Source organism: Aspergillus oryzae, chromosome 5 (assembly GCF_000184455.2).
Source record: "Aspergillus oryzae RIB40 DNA, chromosome 5".
Lineage (NCBI taxonomy): Eukaryota > Fungi > Ascomycota > Eurotiomycetes > Eurotiales > Aspergillaceae > Aspergillus > Aspergillus oryzae.
In genome coordinates this window covers 4,489,418-4,512,922 of record NC_036439.1, presented here as the reverse complement: position 1 = coordinate 4,512,922, position 23,505 = coordinate 4,489,418, and the positions used below count along the sequence as shown (strand labels likewise).

Sequence of the window (23,505 nt, the reverse complement as noted above, 5' to 3'; positions counted from 1 at the left end):
GACATGAGTATATATTTGTTGCTATAATTAAAGAAGTGCTTTAATACAAGTCACAGATAATAAAGCGATGTTGTCACACCTCGTAATCGCATGCGGTTAGTCTTCAAAAAATATATATATCAAATAAATAAGTAAATACGTAAATAAAAGAATAAAATATATAAGAAACGGAAAGAAAGCGATCCCCAAAAATGACTCCACGCCACAACCATCAAGGACTGGATGTTTATTTCAGTGATTGTTTTATGCTGCTAGACTGGTCTTTTCTCAGGAGTAATCCGAAACCGTTACTATTTCATTTATCTGAGCGCAGAGGGCCTATGTGTAGGCCTTTGCCGTTGTGTACGCTTAGCACTTGGTTGCTTATATATATCATGGATCCAGACAGGCATGGAATTTGCGTACCAATTATGGTAATCAAGTTGAAGTACCACTGCACTATCCATGGACCACGATCATATACTATAGGAAGAATATCGTTAGTAGGATATCCGGATCACTTTCCCCACTTGCTCAAGTGTGCTGAACTGATCGGGTAAGTTACCCTGGGTGCAAGTAGTAGAAATTTGCGTCGGGCTGAGGCGCACCGACAGACGGTTAAATAGCCGACTCTCCACCAGGCTGCCCGAATTGGTTTCCGGGGCGCCGATCTCGGGAACCGGACTCGGGACGAGGCAAAGGATCCCCACCAGCAAGACGGCAAAACGGCGTGTAAAAAGCAACTGATACTCCGAAGCTAAGCCTTCTTGGCGTAGCATTGAACATTCGTCAGAGACTAAGAAGTACCCCGTGGGACTGAATCGCCCTTTCTCGGGGAGTTTCCGACCCTGGAACCACTCCCCCGCCTTACTCGGCATCTGAATCTTTGACCTCAATAGCCGCCTATTCGGTATGTACTGTGGACTATGGGGACTGAAGCTCCCCCAGATTTTCGAAATCTTGCAAAACGTGACTGTTGGTATCGCGTAGACTCCCATAAGCAGCGAAACACGACAGGGTTATGGTCAAGCATCTAACCTAGTACGGATATCTACACGGGAGTAGGCTACTATGACATCGTTGAAAGGTCGAAGTGGAGTGTGAAAATTACTAGCCTCCACTTCATATATCGAGGGTATTCGCTTAACCCGTGAGGACTGGGGATATGATGTAACCTAGTCAAATCCCACACATGGAGGTGCCTTCCGGGGAAAATATTTCACGCGCTGCGAAGCTATATAGAGGGCATCCTTTCCATCAAGATTGCGTATATCATTTTGCCCACGAAGATTCCACGCACAGCCGTCGAAGTCCACCATGAATCTGTGGCTTCTTACCCTCTGGGTCACTTTGGTGACAGCCTGGGTCGACAACCAAGGCACAACATGTACTTTGTACCCCGAATCTCTTACTCATCAGGGGCAGGAGGTTGATGACTCCCCGTCGATTCAACAAGCCTTTGACATGTGTGGCACCAACGGGACGGTCATTTTCTCCGAGAATGTCTTCCACGTAAACACCGTTCTCAACACAACCAATTTGCTGAATTGTGATGTTCATCTCCGGGGCGAGCTACGCTTCTCGGCCAACGTCCCATACTGGCGAACCCATGCCATCAGTGTTGTTCTGCAGGATCAAGTCACTGCCTGGCTGTTTGGTGGTCACAATGTGAGCTTCTATGGTGAGGGTGGCTTTTACAACGGAAATGGCCAAGCGTGGTACAATGCCAACCGGAATGAATCGAATCAGGCCGGACGACCGATGAGTTTCACGGTCTACAACTCGACCGACCTTCGTGTCGATGGACTGAGGGTGATCCAACCGCAGTTCTGGGCAACCTTTGTGTGGGCCAGCAAGAATGTCTCCTTTACCAACTTGTTTGTGAATGCGACCAGCGACAGCGAATGGGGCACCATGAACACCGATGGGTTCGATTCGTGGCAGAGCGACAACTTGCTGGTGGAAAATGCCACCATTATCATGGGCGACGACTGTATCGCCGCCAAGGGAAACACGACGAACCTCCTCGCCAAGAACATCTATTGCGAAGGCGGCACCGGCGTCACGATTGGGTCGATCGGTCAATACCCCGAGATGCCCGACTACAACCTCAATATTACCTTTGAGAATGTGACCATCAAAGATGCCATGGATGGTGCCTACATCAAGACCTGGCAAGGCACCCGCATCTTCACTCCCAGCAACGGCGACTGGGGTGGCGGTGGAACTGGTCTGGTCAAGAATGTTACTTTCCGCGACTTTGTGATGGACAATGTGGGACTTCCGATTCAGGTCGCTCAGTGCGTGTACTCAGCGGGTTCCAACAAGAGCTGCAATACCTCGACGTTGCAGATCGAAGACGTGAAATGGGAAAACATCCGTGGCACATCCCGGTTCAACATCGCCTCGTCTATCTACTGTTCGGATGAGGTCCCATGCCCCAACATGAGCTTTGAGAATGTGAACATCACTAGTCTGAATGCCACCCGTGGCCAGGCGTACTACGATACGGATATCCAGTACGAACTCTTCCAGTGCACAAACGTCGTGGGTCAGAACTCCTCCGGCATTCCTTGCAACCAAGCCGCTCCCAGCAACTTCAGTCAGTGGATCTATGGAAATGTTGATAGTTCGGGCCTGGCAACCGCGCTTTCAGATCATCTCGGAAACTAATGCATGTGAATATCATTTATAACCTGTACTTTATATCGCGAGATATTTGTGTTGATAGACCGGGGATTAGATCTAGTGATGACGAATGAACAAGAATGAATCTGGCAGTCAAAAAACACTGAAGGAAAAGTTGAAATCTATATTTGAGGGCATCAGGCAGTAGTGATGCACTAACCATTTTTAGAAGGGGGGAGGCTTACACCTCAGGCTGCTCTATACAGTCGTGTATAAGTCGAATGTACATAAAATATAGGGTCTGTCTTGAGACAAGCTCTACAGATCCACAATATGGTCGTTTTGCTGGCGTCGGGTAAGGATCTATGTAAGATTTCATATTTTGAGCCATGTGCCTATGTAGGGCAGCGAAGTGTGAGGTATAGGCTGCGAGGAAGTGCTTTTAAAAAATTCCCTAATCTTATATGCGAGTACAATAGCCTCGATGACTGCGTTCTCTCACTATCAACCTCACCGCGAGCATCTACCACCACACTTCAGGCATTTCTTACTACCGAACCAGTATAAACGTTATAATTCCAATGCCTACAATTATCCTTGATTTCCAACCCACCTTGGCCACTCATGATAGACTGCCCTCCACGCGCTACGGAGAACTTCTGAACACCCACGCCCATACTGATGTTCGATGTGACAATCCCCGCCGGTACCTCAATGGACACTGGTGGGTTGGAACCACTCGTGACGGTCAGTGTAGCTGGTTTTGTCAGCATAGTAGCTACAAAGACACTGTCATGGAGCATGTTGACACCGTTCGGTTGCGGTAGGGGATCGTTGGTGCAAGCCACGTTCTTCGGCGTCGGGCGGTACCAATATACAAGTTCGTCCTGTTCTATGATCGGGGCCATTGCGCCAGACTTGTAGGCCTTTATATACGGCTTGTAAAGGTTCCTCCAGGCATCGTGTGGAATTCCCGCTGCCCATTGGGAGGAGCCGTCGTCACTATGATTGGCGGAGTATGGTCCGATGTAATGCGATTCACCATAGTCTAACATACGTTAGCCACGGAGATACTCTTCTGTAGGGGCGATTTACCATTCCATGAGATAATCTCAATCAGGTTTGGATGTAACTGAAGCATCTGTTCCCAACGAAGTGTAGGAAGACTCTCACAGATGAACACCCAGTTTTTGGAGTTGAAGTGAGTTGCAAACCACGGTGATACCGCTATGCAATGTTAACCTTATACGCGTGAAGAGGTTGAGAGACAAACGAGCCATATATGTGCGTCCAGCCAGAGCTTTAACGAACCTCTCATCCCAGATAGTGGTCATCGGTCCGGGTATGATGCTGTTTCCCCCATCGGTAGGCCATGCATACCAGGAGAAGGCGCCGTCAATGGCCCGAGAAGCACCGCTCGTCGCCTCTGCTGGGTCCTGAAGGTTAGGCAGAGCCCAGATAGGATGTGACGTTCCTTGCTTTACCGGGCCCCAGTTGAAGCTGTCTCCAACAAATGTACTTACGATCGCAGCTCCGTTATACTGCATCTGCGCGGGATGGGCGGCGTATTCTCTCATGTAAGCAGTGATTTTCTCGGTATCTCCGTTACTCCAGTAGGCAAAGTCAAAAGAGATGAAGACTTTGAAGTTGACCTGCTTGGCCGCCTGGTAAGCTAGAGCTAGCTGAGTCGGTGTGTAGCTGTCTATACTGGCGCAGTTAAGGGCGAATGCATCGATGCCGATTGCTTGAGCTGCGGTCATGTCGGCGATCCAGTCGGATAGCTGATAGGGCTTTACGATGCCAACCTGTACTCGGTCAGAAATGGTTTATGGGGGAGGGTCCCATCACACCAACCATGAAGTGAGCAAAGACATACTTGCTTTGCTGTTGACGAGGATCCACCTCAGTGGAGCTGGGAAGACCCCAGACCTTTGTCAGCAGGGCCGCAATGACATATAGAGCTTTCCAAATCATATTGAAGTACTTCTTTCGCTTCGGACAGCTTGAAGACGCTCTCACTATATAGTTTCCTAGCTTTCTGTCACACCTTATATAGATTGAACCCGCACACACCGTCCTCATTCAACCGTCCCAGCCCGTCTTCCATGTTGGCAAAGCCAAAGTAAAACACTGACTCTCACACTGTTCTGTAAGTGATCGACACACGCTGACTCTCTCCTGCGTTGTACCCTCACTCCAAATGTAACCCGATTTCCACACGTTGAGTCTTCTGATATCCTTGAAAAGGGGCTTGTCCTATATTGGATAAAAGCGGCCATTTTAACTTCCATAACCAATTCTTTAATCTACCCTTTCAGGACTCCTGCTTCACGCGATAATGTTCAATGGGGAATGTCCCACTGCCACGGCATGCCTGGAGAGTTACACGGCAGGTCATTGCTCATGACCTTTACTCGGTCATATGCAATGCAGTGCTTCCTCTGTGTCAGTAGAGCATCGAGATGCCGCAGGGACATTAAGCTAAACTACCAAAGAAGATGAAAGAACGATATATGGGTTGATCAGCAGGTTGAAATAACCCCGCATCGCAGAAAGCATCCGCACGCTTGGGTAGTACGTTGTCAAGCCACAAAGCCTTTTTAATCTTAATGGTTGCAGTCCTGGTGTGACACCGACGGCTTATCCCATCGACTACTTGAGTTGACTACCGCCAAATTACCGCTCGGCTCACTCCTTGGCTGCCCAGTTCGATCGCACAGTTACTCGTTGGTCTGTCTTTTTATCGAGACATTTGGTGTAGAATAATACTATGTACGAAGAGTGGACGAGAACACAAGATCAAAGAACAAACCAAAAGTAAAACAAAGAGGAAGCCATTTATAGGTTCAAATCGGCGTCAATAGGCGGACAATCCAAGTCGGTTCGTGGTCGCTGCATAACGTTCTCGACATGTATCGCTCGCTCGGACCGACTGTCCTTTCAATCTGTCCTTCTTGTTTCTTCCCCCGCTTCTTTTCGATCCCCATGCGCCTGATGATCTTGAGGTGCGTCCTCCTGTGGCACTTGGGAAAGCCAGAACTTGCTAATCACTCCACCTAAGAACGTTCTGTCAACCCACTTGATGACGGCATATAACACTAAGCTCCAGCTCCACAGGTATACCCCCATCATGCATGCGACCAAGAATATGGGTCCCAAGATCACGAATGATAGGATAGCCCACAGCAGCACGGCTACTGCTGCAAACACAAATGTGCCGGCCAAGAACACAAAGAAAGGCACACCACAGCAGATGAGCTGACAGACCAGGAATGACGTAGCGTAAGGCCTTCGCAACGCCGCTTCGAAGAGTGCCGCTTGGCGTGGAGGAGGAAAGATCCAAGCCAGCAGCCATTTCACGGTGGATTCGAACCAGTCCATGGTGTTTGGGATGATATCTCGGAACCATGCGGTCATCGGTGCATACCACGGACCGGACGACGTGTCCTGTGCAGCGGCATTGTCGTGCGTCTTTTCTCCTGGAAACTCGCCCGGGGTTGTCAGATTCGTCGGCTGGGTGACGGTCGTACCGAGATGTTTCGCGTGTCGTTGCGCCGTCGGCAAGGCGCTGTCCGTGAGCGTGCTCGTTGTTTGATCCGTGGCGCCCTCCAGGACGCCGGACGCTGATTTCAGGGACATTGGCTATTTGCTTGTGCCCAGCTATATTCTGCTGAGGTTGATCTATCGTAAGTGGATGTTCCATGGAACTGAATTTATGGAAGTATATATAATATGATATTATGATATATCTGACCTAGCCCTATGATGTCACATTGCTGTCATCGTGCGCCTGAGGCTGGCTAACCCAATAATCCAGTTGCCTGAGGAAAAAATCATATCACCTGCGGATAAATCAGGCTCATACAATCCTGATGACTTTCTACTACTGTGTGCAGTCCTCATTGTTGAGTGTGGTGTACTACATGAAGCGATATCGTTCACAGTCGCTAGGGTGAGGAACAATATATATACTTGTGTGTCCCTTCCCGGGGTTAGTTGTAATCTGAACTCGATTCCTAGTGGCTGGAGCTTCATTTCATCTTGCGGACTGTCCCTATCCAGGTGTACATTATATAACAGGGTTATAGGGATTTCAGCTTATATATTCTCTTGGTGCTCTGTATGGAGCTTATTCCACTAAAAAAACGTGATGTTTTGACCCCTCTCCCAGCCTAAAATGTCAGGCCCACTGGCCGGCCGGATCATCCTACTAATCGGCCCAATCAGGGCTACAGCTGGAATCCCCACCCAACATATTTTCGAACGGAATGAGACGGAACAATTTCCGCTATTTGAACTATGTATACAGAGTAGTTTATATGGTCACCGTATTCAGTAGGTGTATAAGAATGGGGTTTTTCGACAACAGATACAAGTGACTCGGTTGAGTTCACTTTGAGTGGTATATTATATAATCGTAAAACGTACTGCCTGGCTCTAAATCCAAATTTCCTGGAGCAAAACCACGAATACACGGACGCCAAAAATCAGCTCCTAGAGATGAGCACAAAGTCCAGTGGTCAGGACCTGAGAAGTCTCCAGCTTATGGTCCCCAATTGGGACATCCACCCTTTCTCCTTGAACACCACTAAATCCGCAGATCGCTCCACCAGGGTTGTAGATATGCGAAACTGTCTTCTTGGTTTCTAATTGGGAGTCAGCTTGATTCTTGGGTTGATTGCAATGTGGAGATCAGCATACCAACTTGATGGGAGGTCATATCCGTTGGGAAGGTCTGGGACCATTTTTCACCATCGGGGGTGTAGAAGGTGATGGAGACCGAGGAGATCTGACGCTTCTCGGAAGGGGCAGCACTAGCGAACGCCACAAGGGAAGGGAGAATGACGGTAAAGATCGAGAGCTGCATGGTGATGGATTTGTGACAGATCTTGATATGTATAATCGAGTACCGAACAGCTTGGAGGATTGGTGGAGTGTTGCTTGAGATTAGAAGTCTGTGTGTTTGATTTCTGGTCATAGACAGGTTTGGCACACAGCTTTTATATCCATCCTGTGGGAATGACCCTGGGAGGTCACATTCCTAAGAATACGAATCGAAAAGTGAAGGCTAAGCTCATCCCTGCGAGGATTTTGGGATGCTGCTTAGACAGACGTAACAGTAACATCATGAACATCCGAAGGCATCCCGTATCCATAGAGGAGGGAGCGGCCAACTGCATCACCACTATCTCCGATGAACGATGAGGTAAATCATGGTTGATGGGTGTATTTCGCGAGGATCCGCTAAAGTACGAGGCAACGCCACGGCGGGATGTGGAGACGCCCAAGAATAGAAGATATGATCGTCGAACACAAACCAATTGAATTTGGCCTCGTGTTGGTTAAGGCGTCCGATTAATGCGCACAAGAGTAGACGTTTCGTACTTTGTTACTCAGCCACACTGGGAGGTTCATCCACTACGTCTGATCAATAGAAGGTGACATTGTAACAGCTCTAATGTGCGTGGACACTCAATTTGTGACCTCCATCGCGAATCCTTAAATCAATTAAACTAAATATAGCTTCGGATCTAAAAATACCCTCATATTTATTTCCTACTCTTGAATAGACATACCGCGGCACCGATAGAAGGGCAAGGGAATATATCCAATAGCAATGATGTACAGCACATAAAATTGTATCCGTGTCAGGGATGAGTATGATATTCGACAAACAAATCCACGGTAGTTACGGGAACAATGACCACCGACCGATGGCTTTCATGCAACTTTACGGGCCTCGGCACATTCCAATTCAATAAATAAAAGGATTGAGAATATAACTTCCTGAGGGAGGGAGTATACGTGGGCGTTCACCAGTTTGAAGCATTGGCACAGCTGCATAATTTTATGCTCCTGATTCAGATCGTCGCTATTAGGCCGCCTGGGGGCATTGGCCCTTCGTATTTAGTCGCCCTACAAGGGCTGAAGCATCGCAGGAGGCCTCAAAATACATTTGCTCTACCACTCAGGCTGTGTTTCTACGGTGTTGGGCTCTTAGGGCCGGGACATCCAGGGCGCCTAATAGCCCTAAGTCCTCCTTGGCATTATGGCGAAGTCCAATTCAAGCTACATCGGCAAATCCACAGTGAACGCTTGTAACCTTCTGTTCCTACGCTTGTTAGCTGTCAAGCTCTTGTATACAAAACGTAAAATCATCAAGGGTCGCGAAGAATCTATAAATACAGACACAATCACCGGGAAATATGCTCGTCATCCGCATCAAACCTCAATAAACACTACGATCTACTTCTCCTCTCAGACACCTCTACAATTCCATCATATACAATGAAGTTCTCTATTGTTGCTCTCGTCCTGGCTGCCACCTCGGCCATTGCTACCCCCATCGTCACCAAACGCGATGGCACATTCGTGATCAGCGGGCTCAAGGCGCGCGAGTCTCTCTCCAACACCATGAGCTTCAAGCTTCTTGACGGTGATGCCTCCATTGACTGCAACCTGATCTGGTGAGTTTACCTTTTGTCACACAAGATGCATTGCGGATTACTGACCAGCGCCTGATATACATAGGAGCGCGAAAGAACCAGAAGAGAATGCCCGCTGCAACGACGGCAAGCATCTTATCCAGTTCCCCGATGGTTTCGACTTCAAAAAGTTTACCCTGGCCATTGAGCGCATCGAGCCCAACCCTATCGGTGGCCGGGCTTACCTCGATGCTACCGATGGGAAGTGGAACTGCGTCGACAACCCGGAGGACCACGTCTACACGGACTGCACGTACGACGGTGACTACACTATTCAGCTTTGAGCGATCCACGAAGAAGCGCTGGGGGTCGAAATCGAATGTAGCGAGGATGTAATTCTGACTTTGTGGCATGGGTGGAGAGGGGGATGGAAAGATCTTACTACTTAATACTTGTGATTCGTTGATTTGATTCGCTAGAATACAATTAATTCATGTTATTGACAACCAATTGTCCGGGACACATCAAGATATAATGGAGAATGAAACTGCCGTAATGTGGTGGTATTGCCATGTTGCTATGCCGATCTTCTATAAAGGCTTCTTGACCTCACCACCGGTTATTCCCAACCATTGCCGAGGACCCGAGGGTGGGGTTATTCATACATGCATGGATCGAGCACCTCCACGATTGTATCTTAGATGTTCCAGACAGAGTTGCTTTTTGTATACTCCTATCTAGACTGTAATCATGGCAACCCGAACAGAGCGTTTAGCGACCTGGGCCTCCGGACTCCAGTATGATGATATCCCGCAGGATGTGATCCAGCGGACCAAAGACCTCTTCCTGGACTGGTTCGGCTGCACTATTGCTGGTCGCCACCATCCGGCTGTAAAGGCCATTGCGATCTTTGTACAGCAGATGGGCCCCACGTCGGGGAAAAGTGAGTTGGTAGATCACGAGCTGGGTTTCAGCACCAGCCCGGCCTTTGCAGCATTGGTGAATGCAGCGTCGTCGCACGTTGTGGAGCAGGATGACTTGCACAATCGGAGTATCATGCATCCGGCGACGGTTATCTTCCCTGCTGCTTTGGCCGTGGCTCAGGATCTGGGTGCGAATGGCAGAGACTTCATTACGGCCTGCGTGGTTGGGTACGAGGTAGGATGTCGGGTGGGTGAATTCCTTGGGAAGAGTCACTATGCAGTATGTACAACTTTAGCCCTTTACGATGGACCAACATGTTGACGTACTCCGAACAGCGTTTCCATTCTACTGCAACTGGTGGGGTCATTGGTGTGGCCGCTGCAACTGCCCGTCTTTTGGGCCTCGACTCCGCAGCCATGCTATCGTCAATCGGAACAGCAGGGACCCAGGCGGCGGGCTTATGGCAATTTCTCTCGGACGCCACGCATTCAAAGCAAGTTCACACGGGCAAGGCCTGCTTCGATGGAATATTCGCCGCTTACGCCGCGAAGTCCGGGTTATTGGGGCCTAAGGACGTTCTGGAAGGGCCTAAGGGTATGGGTGTCGCACTTGTCCCCGATACTCCCATCCCCAGCGCAATTGACACAGATCTTGGACTTGATTGGGCAGTGTTGGGAAGTAGTTTCAAATGGCACGCATCATGTCGCCATACCCATCCAAGTGTTGACGCATTGCTGCAAATTATCTCCACGTATGGGATCAAATTCGAAGACATTGACTCAGTCGTAACGAGAACATACCAAGCAGCATTGGACGTTCTCGGACTCAGTGGACGGGGTGAAACGATTCATCAGAGCAAATTCAATATGGGATTCGTTCTCGCCGTAACGGCCCAGAAGGGACAGGCGTTGATAACGGATTTCACAGAGGAAGCGCTACAGGATGCATCCTTGAGGGAGTTCCAGGATCGTGTTAAGATGGAATTGGATGAAGAGATAAATGCGGCGTTCCCGCAAAAGTGGCAGGGCAAGGTAATTGTAACTTGCAAGTCCGATGAAAGGTATGAGCAGTTTGTGGAATATTTGAAAGGAGATCCCCAGAGTCCATTGACGAGGTATGTCCAGTTGAATGTCCCAATGAGGCCGGATAATTACAGTCAAGCTGACCGGATGGTGCCCTAGGACGGAGATTGAAACTAAAGTTAAGGCCCTGGCCCAGTATAGTCAAGTGAAAGACACGGACCGGATCCAGCAAATTATCGCCAGGGCATGGGACCTCGAGAATCAAGACAGCCTCAGGGAACTCTGGCTCTAGTATGGAGACTGTGAAAGTGCTGTACATAATGGAGAGCATCGTGTGTATGCTTGACTATTGGCAATATGCATTCATCCCATTGCTGATTCAGCTCTACTGCTCGGCCATCTCTGCCTATGGTCATAGATTCATCTGTAAATCCTTGGCGAGAAGACAATTTTGTTCAGTACGCAATGACATGGTGGTGAAATTGTGCGACTTTGATAGTTGATCTACCTGAAAGTGCTCTTCTACGACGGCCAACACCAGATCGACTGACAACGCTTCTTTCTATAGTGATAACGCTCCACCTCAACGATACATAGCAGGCTCCTTTACTTCTCACTAGGACTCCACAGATGTCGGCTGGCATCTCGTCGTTGTAGTCCTCTTTCTAATGCAACTTACTGCTCATCTGCTAACCTGGTCAAAGAGCTACACCCGTCAAGAGTTGCCTTGCATTCTTTCGTCAAAGGGCGAAAGCCTTTCGAGAAACTTAGTCGCAACTTCGTATCCCCTTTCTATAACTTGACGATGTTGATCGGATCGCACCTGCAGGCTCAAATGCAAGCTCCGTGGCCTGATGTTGAAACCATTCGTATAGTCTAAGGTGTCATACGTTTGTCCGGGGATGGGTCGAATATCGAAGCACCACAGTAGCCGACTCAGCGTAATAAGTAGAGTATTAGTCGCAAGATCTGCGCCAGGGCAGATGCGGCGCCCCCAACCGAATGAGCTATGACCAAGCTTGCTTGGATGTCCGGAACCTTTTTCTTGTTCAGCTGATGCTGTGTATTCCTTCGGGAGATAAGGCAGTAGATGCGGATCCATGTCTAGAAATCGAAGAGGGTTGAACTGGTCCGGATTGGGATAATACTTAGGATTCATATTGATCGCCCACGAATTTCCCAACATGACCGTTCCCTGCGGAATATAGTATCCGCGATAATAATCGTCTTCGGAACAGGCATGCGGTGTTCCACCCAATACAGCCACAGGACGCCAGCGCAGGACTTCCTTGCTAAATGCGCGTAGATAGGGGAGGTTTGGTATATCCTCAAACGTAGGTAATCGATCACGTCCTACCACCGAGTCTAACTCAAGCTGTGCTACTTCCATGGTTCTCGGGTTTGTCACAATCGCTAGCATGGCCGAGCATAAAGTGGAAGACGTGGTGTCGGATCCAGCACCAAAAAGGGAAGCAGGAATGTAGCTAAAATCTCGCTCGCTGAGCGGAAATGCTGTTGGGTCCGAATCTCTAGTCTCGAGCAGCTGTTTGGTCAAACTGTTGAAAAGGGGCTCTGCTCCCGGGGACTCTTTCGCGGACTCCACATCCTGTTGAACTACTCGAACAAGTGTCATATTTGCCTCAGCCTCAAGACGACCCCGGCGTTTGATCTCCGCCTTCCATGGCGCAATCCAATCCGGTAGATGCTTCAATACAGGGAAGGACTCCACGAGGTGTGCTCCTGGGACATTCAAACTAGACGCATATTGCATGAAATCAAGTCGCTGTTTAATCACCGGCGACTGAGCGCTATCCACACGGTGCCCATAGGAGACGGCAAAGACAATAGAGGATGCGAGCCGGTCGAACAGTGGTTCCCATTCATGTGCACTTTCCAATAGTTGATAGCATAGCCGACTCGATTCAGCCTCCTGTAGTGGTGTGTAGTTGTCCAGCGCCCGTGGCGTTAGGGCAGAATGCAAGAGCCGCCGGCGAATGAGCCATTCCTTGCCATACGGTTGAACCAGAATGCTGGCCATATCCCAGTAGATTTCACCCATTGTGACGAACCGCGGGCGTGTGCTGTATTTTGTCGAGCGTTTTTCGAGGAGCTCGGAGGCGATTGATGGGTCAGATATCACCACCGTAGGCCTACGGCCCAGCCAGATGGTATATATTGGGCCATATACGTTGGACCACTCCTCAAACTTTATCCAAGGGTGCTTTGAAGGGATTTGGAATTTGTTTCCAATTAGTGGAATTGGAGGGGGACCTGGAGGCAGGCACTTCCACATGTATACATCGTGCAAAACTATGGCAAGAAGGATAAAAATGATGCAGCAACTCAACCCCAAGGCTGGGTTCGAGGGGAGCGAGTGGATATAATCCATGATGCGATCTGATGGTGTACGACTGAGAAAGTAATGAGCGCCGAATTTGTTATAGAGCACTAGCCTAGGCTTTACTTACAACCCCCAGAGGACCAGGTCATAATTTATCCCAGTGCTGCGGGGGTTTGAAGTATTCTAATTGCCGACGTGAACGAGCCAAGTGGCGGTGATGCATGTGGGGGGAAGCTCATACTGTGCTTGCCATACTCCCTCACATTGATATGATCACGTAAGAAGTCTCAAAGAACAAAAATAGCTTAATCTAAATTATAGCTGCCATACTATAAGGAGGGCTTGATAGGGCTTGGGTACTTGACAAATGCGAGAGGCCCTGTAGTAGCCAGGACCCCACTGGCTTTTCCGGTGATTCCTGGGTCCTCCCCAATATAATTAGCCGGATATCCAAAGTCAAACGGCTTGATGCTCTCAAGGTATTCAATCTGGGCTTCAGTGAGGCGGATTTCCAACGCTTTGATGTTGTCTTTTAGATGCTCAATCTTTCGCCCGCCGATGATGGGAAAGACGTAGGGCGCTTTTGATAACACATAGGCCAGTGCGATACTCGTCACAGATTCCACCCCATGCTCAGCCGCGACTTTCTCGAGTGCCTCGCTCATTCTCGCTTCGTCCTCACTCTGGGTCGCAGGGCCGATCGCGCGGAGGCCTTCGCCTGTGACTTTGCGGGCTTCCAGCTGCTTCTTCGATTGGAACTTCCCGCCACCTATTGAGTCCCACGGTGCAATTGCCATACCGAAGTGCCTTACCATCGGGAGAATATCCTTCTCCAGATCACGGCGGAGCACGTTCCATCGCCCCTGGTAAATACTAAACGGCGTCTTTCCATTTGCCTTGGCGTAATAGTTTGCCGCAGATACCACCCAGGCTGGAGTATTAGACACTCCTAGATAGAGCACTTTGCCTTGTTGGACGAGGATATGGAGACTATCCATCACCTCCTCAATCGAGGTGGTTTGGTCCCACCAGTGAACGTAGAGGATATCGATCCAGTCTGTTTGTAGTTTCTGAAGCGAGTCTCGAACCGACATGTGTAAGCTTCTCCGTGAATTGCCCGAATAATTAACATAAGAGGCTTTTCCAAGCTCGTAGTCTCTGTAGGCCGTGGTGTATTTGGTCGCAATAACCATGTTATCACGATTGCCACGAGCCTTCATCCATTCACCAATCCATCGCTCCGATTGCTCGTCTTGGTAGTTGTTCGAGGTGTCAATACAGTTCCCTCCTGCCTCGACGTATGCATCTAGAAGTTCGAAAGCCTTTGAATTCGGCATGCTACCCATGAAGCTAGACCATGACTCTCCAATTGACATCCCCCCTAACTGTAGCGGGGAGACTCGGATACTAGCGGACGCAGAAAGAGGCCGTAGGCGCCCAAGAGGTGTTGCAGGCTCAGGTGCACGCTGAAGAAATGACATTTTGATAATTCTGGCAATCAAGCATTGAACGACGATTTGTTGCAAAGTCTTGTTGTTGCGTCCAACTTTTATACCTCCGGGGCCAACGGGAGGATGATATTCCCTTCATCTCCAATAACTGATATTTAACTAACGCTCAGGACCTACAGTATGCACTCTATTCGTCTCGGTTCGAGAGACGATCAACTGACGGAAATCTCCGGTGAGAAGGAGTTTCAACCCACATTCCCCACATCATGATGTGGCGTTGTTTAGTTATTCCCCCACATGGTCCTCATCCATGATTTCTGGGCTAAAGGCCAAGTTGGATACGTTCACGGCAATCAGTCCCAGCAGCAGATGCCGGACCAATAATATTGTCCCGGTAAAAGAGCGTGGAAGATCGGTAGTCTACGTCAACTACTAGGGTGACGTGCGAAGTGGTCGAAGCGGCACAGCACACATCATGCTCAACCTTATCCTGAATAACCCTCTTAACTATAGTATGGGCTTCAGACGTATGTAATATGGGTTCTGACTGACTAGGGAGTTGTCTGCCAATATAGGTGCTCAATATTTATGCGCGAACAGACTAATAGTATCTCAGTCGATTGTTCCTCCTTCTGCTCCTGAGCAAGGGCTCGACTGTGCAGTATCCTGATAGATCTCCTATGCTAAGCTACCTTGTGATCAACTTCACACTATTCTTTTCAGCTGTGTCGAATCGTAACACGCCTATCCATTGTACGTTTTAAGTTAAATTCTGTATGCGGGGTGGACTTGAGTCTACAACTAATTAGAGATGCGCCAATAGAGATTTCCATGCGGGGCTTCCCCGCATTTCAATCCGGGGTAAAATCAGACTCTTGTCAATGGCGGTTCAAGGTCTGGGAGGCTGGTCGCTCGTCCGTCCGAATTCCAGTACCGTTTGCCCAGACTCTCACTGTCAACATTCTGGTGAGGAAAGCCTGTGCCCAAGGACATGAAATCCATACGAAGGGTGAAGCCACGGAGCGTTCCGTGTCCCTTGTGCCCCAAGTCGTTCACTCGCACGGAACACCTACAGAGACATCTTGGATCTCGTATGCGGGCAACAGAATGAATATATCGCATGATTCCTCTGCTGGCAGGATTTAGATGGCGTAGGGAAGGCAGTGACTTGTCCCGAGTGTGGAAAGGAGTTCATGCGCAAGTAAGTAGGTACTGAACAGCACAACGCAGAGCTTCGAACAACTAACGAGGCTCTACTTGGAGGGATGTGATGAAACGCCACCTTACAAAATGCCAACTCAAATCCCGGACAATGCCATTGTCAGAAACAGGAGTTGCCACAAATAGTCACACTCCACCTGAAGAACAACAAATAATCGCAAATATAGATAGCATGGAAACTCCACATCAGGGTACTGTGAATGAGATCAACAGTCTACCGACCAAGAAATACAGTCTGAGGTCTGGTGGCAGCCACCAACATTCAATTGAAGAGGACGATACGGAAGAAACGGAAACCAGTGGCCCATGCCTTCTTCCTGACAGTTCCCTAGCTGAGCTCCGATGGAGTGATAGGCATTTTGAAGACATACAATTGCTCCTCGACCCAATCCTTTTTGACAAAGTCGAGCACAATCATGCTCTTCAATTGCCCTCTGCTGTTGGTGCTCCATGCATCGATATTGATCCTGCTGATACATTCAGTTTTCTTGCTCGAATTTCGAGCAAGGAGAGCGCGTCGCTGCAGACCCGATATGACTGCAGCTCATTGCTTAAGAGAGGATGGGAAGGGCAGGGAATGTCAGGTGACAGTATAGAGAAGCAAGGAGTACTACCATTTCCAGTCCCTGCATCTTCTCTCACTGATACGTGGCCTAGTGGTAGGTGTTTCTTCTTTTTTGTTAATTTTATGATTATTACCACAGCCAATACACCCCGTGGTTCTTGGCCTGGCGTATCTGATAATCTTGCAGCTGTGATCTGCGACCCCTGGTATCACGGATGGTTATCCTCCGCGCAGGTCCCACAGTCCTTACGACCAGCATATGAAATCATCCATCAAATCAGAACCCTTTCGCAAAATTCCACGATTATGCATACATGGTCACAACAGGTCGAGGGAGATTGTATTCGGTTCTTTAGTCCTAGTAACCTTCAGAGATTTATCAGTATTTACTGGACAGCCTGGCATCCTCATTACCCCGTTATTCACAAGCCAACGTTTTCCATTACAAGTGCTCCAGCGCACCTCACAGCAGCCATGGCAGTTATGGGGGCATGTTTCTCACAGAATGCAAATGATAACCACAATGTCAAGCTGTGGCTTAATAGTGTGGAGGAGATGGTCTTCAGCAACAGATATTTTGGGGACCTTATGCTGCAGGACCCGGCCACCGTTAACATACGGGACATCGTACAGCTCCTGCAGGCCGCATATTGTGTTTGTACTTTTCAGATCAGCGAAGGAAGTCACATTAGTCGGCGGAGGATTCGTCGTCAGCGGTTTAGTATGATTGTTTCAGTAAGCAGCTGCTTGGGTTCATGCTATTTGGATCGCTAATTTGGACTAGTTGGCAAGAGACTTGAACCTGTTCAGCATTAAACACAAGGATCTTGACAACGTACGGGGAGGTGACTTCTGTTGGGAGACCTTTATTGCGACGGAGGAATGTATTCGGTAGGTGCAAGTAAGCAATGCCCTGCTCGTACATTTGCTAACGTCATCCCCAGAACTATGCTTTTCATATACATCCATGACACTGGATTTGCCATCTTCAGTAATTACCCACCCCGCACGAGGATCCAAGAAATGTCATTGGGGATGGCGTGTCCGGAGGCTTGTTTTCAAGCACAGACTGCAACGGAGTGCCTCAGTGCGATTAGAACGTGGACAGCACATCCTCTATGGGGGTGTAGAAGGACTCTGCGTGATATCGTTAAAGTCATGTTCTGTAAAGATATCAATCTCGATGTACGAGCTTACATCTCCCACTTGGGAATACTGAACCTTTGGATTGTGTGTTCCGGTAAGAACAGCACTCTTGCCTGTGGCTAGTATATGGCCCATATAGCCTCCCAGAAGCCCTTTGGCTCGATACCCCTCCACATATCTGAGCAGCTACTGACCGTGATCTGTGCAGCACTTTGCGCCGAGGCCTTCCAAATTAATTCTCTCATCAGTGTTGACACACAACTCCAACCTATGCGCACAGCGATCCACAACTGGAAGTTAGCCTGGAATCAGCGTTTCGCGATCCAGGATAGTTTTGGCTTACCCAAGGAGGAGGATACTATGTTTGTGGGTATTGAAGATTATTGGCGACGGTTGGGGTTTTTTCAGAACGCTTCCGAGTATTGGTTATTGCTCAATATCCTCATCCGACGAATTGACGAACGCCAGCGGAACCGGGATGATCTATCGGTTCAATCTGATGTTGAACTCACCAGTTCGGTCATTGACAGGCCATATACGCCTTCGAGATGTGACTCACCCACAATGGAGGATCTGAACAATCTCATATCGGAACATCATCGTCAATTCAAGCCGTACGCATGACCGCGGCATATTATTATATACAAATAAAGCCCTATAGTTCTCGGATCCTAAAGATAGTTAAGTCCCTTCATCATATAATATATTCCAAAAGAGTATAGATTGATAGCATGTACAAGTTAAACAAATACAGGCAGAAGCCGGCCCAAATCATAGAACATCTGAATAGTGTGTGGATGAGCTCAGGCGGGGATTTTGCCTCTCTCAGATAGGGGCTTCCGACTGAGCTTTTGTCATCCTATAGATATGACGTAAAAGTATGTACCCTTGAGGAATAATCGAATACGATGTGGTTGTTACTCGGCTATAGCGCATGTCCTTGTCCGCCACATTTCTATTACCCCACAACCCCATGGAGTGACCTTAGTGAGATACCACACTGCCTCGGCAGCTACGCGTACTTGAACAAATGCATGGCATGCTATAATCGATGTTTTGTTCTTAGAAGTTGTTTCATGTCTCTAATAAGATTTGCCTGGCGCCGTCGTGGGTAACAATTTTCATCTTCTACTATCTTCTGGCGATATCAAAGAACCACACGCATCGATAAGATGGGCTCCACCACCAAGCCCTCTCCCCCACTGTCCGACAAATCGCGCATTCATATTGTAATTGTTGGAGCTGGTAAAGCCCCTTACTCCTGGTCATCTTTCTAAGTTCACTAAAACCGCTAAACTAGGGTTCGCGGGTCTGGGTACTGCGATAGAATGCCATCGCCAGGGCCTCTCTGTTGCGGTTTATGAGCGATTTCCTGAATTGAAACCACTTGGTGATATACTATCATTCGGGAGTAATGGAGGTCGGATCTTTGCACGATGGGGCCCAGTGGTCGACCGCATGCTTCCTGTGAGCATCAATCTCCAGGACTACGGGTTTCGCATTCATAAGTACACGGGAGAGCATGTCCACACACAAGATTCCATGCCCTTTAATCGACAGGCCCCCACAATTAATGGACATCGGGGAGAGCTACACCAGATCCTTTTCAACTATGCTCGGGACGATCTGAAAATTCCCATTCATCTCGGTTGCGAGGTGACAGGGTACTTCGAGAGCACCACTGGGGCAGGAATCCAGCTCGTATCCGGAGAAAAGGTGCATACAGACTATGGTATACACAACAGCATCAACTAACAGGCGGTAGATCTATGGAGATGTTGTCATTGGCTCAGATGGTGTCCGCTCCCAAGCTCGAGCCTTGGTTCTAGGTTGTGAGACAAAGCTGGAATCTAGTGGTTATGCTATCTTTCGCGCTTGGTCTGTCGCCTTCCTGCCATCGGGCTAAATGATGCTGACTGGCTGCAAGGTTCTCGAACGAGGATATCCTCGCTGATCCTCTGACAAGGCATCTATGTGAGAATGGAGATACATTCAATGGCTGGATCGGCCCAGATGTACATCTACTGGTCTCATCCTTGAAAGGGGGCAAGGATGTCTGTTGGGTACTAACGCATAAGGTGGGTCACAGTAACCCCGACGATCCCAATTTATGTGACGGTCAAACATAAAATACTGATAAATGTCTCTCATTGCAGGATACATCTGCTATCAGCGATCGCTGGTCCTTTCCGGGCAAACTTGCGGATGTCTATAAGGTCCTAGAAGGTTGGGACCCAATCTGCAAGCGCATCGTTTCAAAAACCCCCGAATCGTCCCTGGTCGATTGGAAGCTCATCTGGCAAGATCCTTTGCGTACCTGGGTTAGCAAACAGGGACGCATTGCTCTTGCTGGAGACTCCGCTCATGCATTCCTTCCAACATCCGCCCAGGGAGCAACTCAGGCGCTAGAGGATGGCGTCACAATCGCTATTTGTCTGAGTCGGGCTGGAAAGTCCAGGATTCCAGACGCTCTACGGGCTTTTGAAACAATTCGGTGAGACCTATCCACATTCACACATGAGCCACCTCTGACTTGGTAATGCAGGTATGAGCGTGTACGGAAAGTACAGGAAACAGGTAAAACAACTCGGGATAAATGGCACAATGCGAGGTGGGATAATGTAAAACGCGATCCCAAGGCTATCGAACTGCCACGAGAGGACTGGATCTTGAATCATGACGCAGAGGAGTATGCGAACAAAATGTGTGAGGAGATATTCGGTGCCAGCTCCAACGGAATGGGAAGGGGAGAAAGCAGACTCTGAGATGGTTCTTGGGGTACGGATTATCATAGCCCTATGTATCATGTAGAAGTGAGCGCTACTTCTTATGCCAAATATAAGTCCTCTCTCTGTGTCGTTTCGTAATGCTTTATGTTGTAGATTAGCACTAACCATACGATGTCGCTAATACACAATCTTTTAATTATATTGGCCAAGAGCCTTGCTACAGGCGTATCCCAAGCTGCTGCGACAACTCCAGCTGCATGACTACGAATCTACGTGACCGTGTCCAACTCGGAGTAGCTTACCAGAGCGAAGCCAGGATGCAACACCAACTCACCTTCATCATTGTCTCAGACGTGCAGAATCCGAATGTAATCCGTAGACCATCGCACTGACCGACAATAAAAGTGGGGGATCGGTTAAAGTGTTCCCCACAAAGATCTCCGTGCCCAGGCGTGTGGGGGAAGCTTTCTTCTTGTAGCTTCAGTGACAGCCGAGCAAACTAGTGCAGATGACGTTTCAGTTCTAATAGTCAGGTTCGGTGGAGTGTCCTCCAGATACAGTTCTGATGCTTTTCAGCCCGAGAACTCCACTCAAATGTCTCGGCGACCAGACTATATGAACCTTACTCCACCAGCTGGTTTTGTGCATTCGGTTCTAAGCACATTAACACAACCCTCTGAGCTTTGCACCCCGCGAATACTCGGGGCCAAGGACTGTCATCATGGCGTTTGGGATGTTAGAGTGCCCAGACGGCGAATCACCTCCTGGAACAGGTGCATACTCTTCCTTGACTTGCCACTCCTTTGCTCTTTGCTAATAATAACAGTGATTCTGAGCCACCAGGCATTGGTCGGAAATAATAGCGATACTGCCCCTTCCTCGGTGAAGGCCCACCATGAACGCCATGGCATTGTCTTGGTATGATCCCACGAGATTCCTCCTTTTATACTCGAAGTCTGACACCGGGAGCCAGGTTCCCCAACCTTCAGATTCTCCGAATGATCCGTTAAATGTAAGTTGGGTGAGGGTTGGTTGTCCATCTACACACAAGCGTACTAACCTCAATCAACCTTTAGTGGCCACAATGGTAATGGATAACTCCCTTCACCTTATACTGGAACTAGATATTAATGCTTGGGCATCTTCTTACAGGAGAAAGGATTTTATATTACTCAATGTCAGTCTCCTATCCGCGATTGTGGGGGCATATGGGCCTATGTTGGGGCCAGGGTTTGTTGAGATCTCGGAGGAGCTTGACGTTAGCGTGAATGAGATCTCACCAGCTACTTCCTACCTGGTTTTGGCAATCGGAATTGCTCTCCTTTTCAGCAACCCACTGGCCAAGTGTTATGGAAAGCGCCCCGTGTATTTAGTATCGGGGATATTGCTCTTTGCATCAAGCATTGGGGGTGCGCTGACACATAACTATGGCTCGTTCCTTGCTTGTCGGCTGGTTGGGGGTTTAGGAATGGGGCCATTCGAGGTTAGTCCACGTCCCTGGGACTTTATCTGTGCATTTGAGGGTATTCAGGAAGTGTCACGCATACCTGCTCACTACCTCTAGGTTCTTGTGCAATGTACTATAGGGGACATGTATTTTGTGCACGAACGTGCTTCACGCATTGCTTTTTGGAACCTCTTCCTGGTCAGCGGCATCTCAGCAGGGCCGATTGTCAGTGCATATATCATCCAGTATTCTGGCTATCGCTGGGCCTTTGGCGTATGCGCTATCTTCTATGGGGTCCTCACTCTAGCCCTGTTTTTTCTTGCCCCGGAAACTTCATATATCCGGGTACCTAACACTACTCACTCCTCCACTGAGGCCTCAAGTATCGACCAACCGGACGCAAAGGCCGTACCAGGCGAAGACGTCGCTCAGCCGCGCTCTGAAACAATAGATGATATTGAAAAAGAACCCCGAGCTCACAACGACCAACAGCAGGCGAACCACCCGCCGATAATCACAGAGCGAAAAGATTCTTATTGGAGGTCTCTCCGAGTGTACACGGGGAGATACTCTACTGCCTCAGTCGTGAAGGTTATCAGCCGTCCGTTTATCTTGTAAGCCCCTGGAATGTTGAGACCTCTACTATCAACTAAGTGAAATAGGTTTCTCTATCCTGGAATTCTTTGGGCATTCCTAACCTGGGGTACAACGATCACGTTCACCATTGCTTTCAGTTATGTCAACGGAGTGATTTTCAACGAGCCTCCATATAACTTTACTACTTCGCAGATTGGTCTGATCAATATTTCGCCATTAGTCCTGAGCGTCGTGTCGGAGATCATCTCGGGCCCTCTGTGCGATAAGATTTGTTTGTACTTGACGAAGAGAAACAATGGGTATTACGAGCCGGAATTTAGGCTGGTCCTAATGGTCGTGGGCTTCGTCCTGGGTGTGGCTGGGTTTTACGGTTTTGGGGCCACCGTGCACTACAAGACACACTGGGCCGGGCCCGTCATCACATACGGGCTGGTCAATGCTTCCCTTGCATTTTGTTCGACGTGTGTCTTCGGATACATCATCGACGCCTACACGGCTCTGGGTGAGGAGGCCTTCGTGGCCGTCAACTCTCGAAACTTCCTCAGTTTTGGAATCCTTTATGTTATTAATGAATGGCTTGAAGAAGACGGGACCCTTAAAGTGTTTGTCGTCCTTGGTAGCCTTTTTATCTTCACCAGCCTTCTCACGATACCTATTTGGTAGGTCGAGCCTCCAGAAGGGCCCTTTCAGTGCTAACACACTCGAATATCTAGGATCTTCGGGAAGAGGTGTAGGGGTAGAATTGACAAGATTGTCTGGTTGAAGAACTACATGAGGGATTCTTGATACTCCCGAATGTTCTTACACCTTTCTATGGCGCCAGTTGATGTTGTTTTGCCTCTCGTTGTCTCACTGTGGTCATTGACAAATCAACTCCATTGCCCGTAGCCTGAAATGTTACTTCTGGTACCTAAGTACTCAACATATATAACCAACCATGGTCATTACAATCTCAGATATTGTGCTGGTGCTATGTCATTTGAGATTGAAGCTCCACGACGAGTTGTTATCTGTAAGGAAGAAATTCTAT

General features: G+C 48.7%; 10 protein-coding genes across 10 annotated transcripts; 6 read left to right on the top strand and 4 right to left on the bottom strand.

Annotated features, from left to right (window-relative positions):
* Nucleotides 1-1,296: 1,296 nt before the first annotated feature.
* On the top strand, nt 1,297-2,652 carry AO090113000199 (uncharacterized protein; the record flags this gene model as incomplete). Its single annotated transcript, XM_023237868.1, has 2 exons — nt 1,297-2,530; nt 2,636-2,652. 2 exons carry the CDS (start codon nt 1,297-1,299, stop codon nt 2,650-2,652), a joined length of 1,251 nt encoding a protein of 416 aa, XP_023092652.1.
* A 491-nt stretch (nt 2,653-3,143) lies between these two features.
* Nucleotides 3,144-4,581, bottom strand: AO090113000198 (glycoside hydrolase family 71 protein; the record flags this gene model as incomplete). The annotated part of the gene is made up of 4 exons (XM_001824320.1): nt 3,144-3,655; nt 3,703-3,834; nt 3,881-4,412; nt 4,462-4,581. 4 exons carry the CDS (start codon nt 4,579-4,581, stop codon nt 3,144-3,146), a joined length of 1,296 nt encoding a protein of 431 aa, XP_001824372.1.
* Nucleotides 4,582-7,101: 2,520 nt separating this feature from the next.
* AO090113000196 (uncharacterized protein) lies at nt 7,102-7,474 on the bottom strand (the record flags this gene model as incomplete). The annotated part of the gene is made up of 2 exons (XM_001824319.1): nt 7,102-7,253; nt 7,309-7,474. The coding sequence occupies 2 exons, from the start codon at nt 7,472-7,474 to the stop codon at nt 7,102-7,104; spliced, it is 318 nt and encodes a 105-aa protein (XP_001824371.1).
* Nucleotides 7,475-8,895: 1,421 nt separating this feature from the next.
* On the top strand, nt 8,896-11,270 carry AO090113000195 (MmgE/PrpD family protein; the record flags this gene model as incomplete). The annotated part of the gene is made up of 7 exons (XM_023237867.1): nt 8,896-9,074; nt 9,139-9,345; nt 9,371-9,424; nt 9,512-9,686; nt 9,774-10,235; nt 10,292-11,070; nt 11,138-11,270. 7 exons carry the CDS (start codon nt 8,896-8,898, stop codon nt 11,268-11,270), a joined length of 1,989 nt encoding a protein of 662 aa, XP_023092651.1.
* Nucleotides 11,271-11,693: 423 nt separating this feature from the next.
* Nucleotides 11,694-13,367, bottom strand: AO090113000194 (cytochrome P450; the record flags this gene model as incomplete). The annotated part of the gene is made up of 1 exon (XM_023237866.1): nt 11,694-13,367. The coding sequence occupies one exon, from the start codon at nt 13,365-13,367 to the stop codon at nt 11,694-11,696; it is 1,674 nt and encodes a 557-aa protein (XP_023092650.1).
* A 281-nt stretch (nt 13,368-13,648) lies between these two features.
* Nucleotides 13,649-14,665, bottom strand: AO090113000193 (uncharacterized protein; the record flags this gene model as incomplete). Its single annotated transcript, XM_001824316.3, has 1 exon — nt 13,649-14,665. One exon carries the CDS (start codon nt 14,663-14,665, stop codon nt 13,649-13,651), a length of 1,017 nt encoding a protein of 338 aa, XP_001824368.3.
* A 1,498-nt stretch (nt 14,666-16,163) lies between these two features.
* Nucleotides 16,164-17,330, top strand: AO090113000192 (uncharacterized protein; the record flags this gene model as incomplete). Its single annotated transcript, XM_023237865.1, has 1 exon — nt 16,164-17,330. One exon carries the CDS (start codon nt 16,164-16,166, stop codon nt 17,328-17,330), a length of 1,167 nt encoding a protein of 388 aa, XP_023092649.1.
* A 384-nt stretch (nt 17,331-17,714) lies between these two features.
* AO090113000191 (uncharacterized protein) lies at nt 17,715-18,535 on the top strand (the record flags this gene model as incomplete). The annotated part of the gene is made up of 3 exons (XM_023237864.1): nt 17,715-17,796; nt 17,842-18,316; nt 18,457-18,535. The coding sequence occupies 3 exons, from the start codon at nt 17,715-17,717 to the stop codon at nt 18,533-18,535; spliced, it is 636 nt and encodes a 211-aa protein (XP_023092648.1).
* Nucleotides 18,536-18,874: 339 nt separating this feature from the next.
* Nucleotides 18,875-20,467, top strand: AO090113000190 (FAD-dependent oxidoreductase; the record flags this gene model as incomplete). The annotated part of the gene is made up of 6 exons (XM_023237863.1): nt 18,875-18,931; nt 18,954-19,418; nt 19,468-19,580; nt 19,630-19,780; nt 19,859-20,196; nt 20,248-20,467. 6 exons carry the CDS (start codon nt 18,875-18,877, stop codon nt 20,465-20,467), a joined length of 1,344 nt encoding a protein of 447 aa, XP_023092647.1.
* An 859-nt stretch (nt 20,468-21,326) lies between these two features.
* Nucleotides 21,327-23,261, top strand: AO090113000189 (uncharacterized protein; the record flags this gene model as incomplete). Its single annotated transcript, XM_023237862.1, has 4 exons — nt 21,327-21,914; nt 21,996-22,492; nt 22,541-23,134; nt 23,189-23,261. The coding sequence occupies 4 exons, from the start codon at nt 21,327-21,329 to the stop codon at nt 23,259-23,261; spliced, it is 1,752 nt and encodes a 583-aa protein (XP_023092646.1).
* Nucleotides 23,262-23,505: the final 244 nt, after the last annotated feature.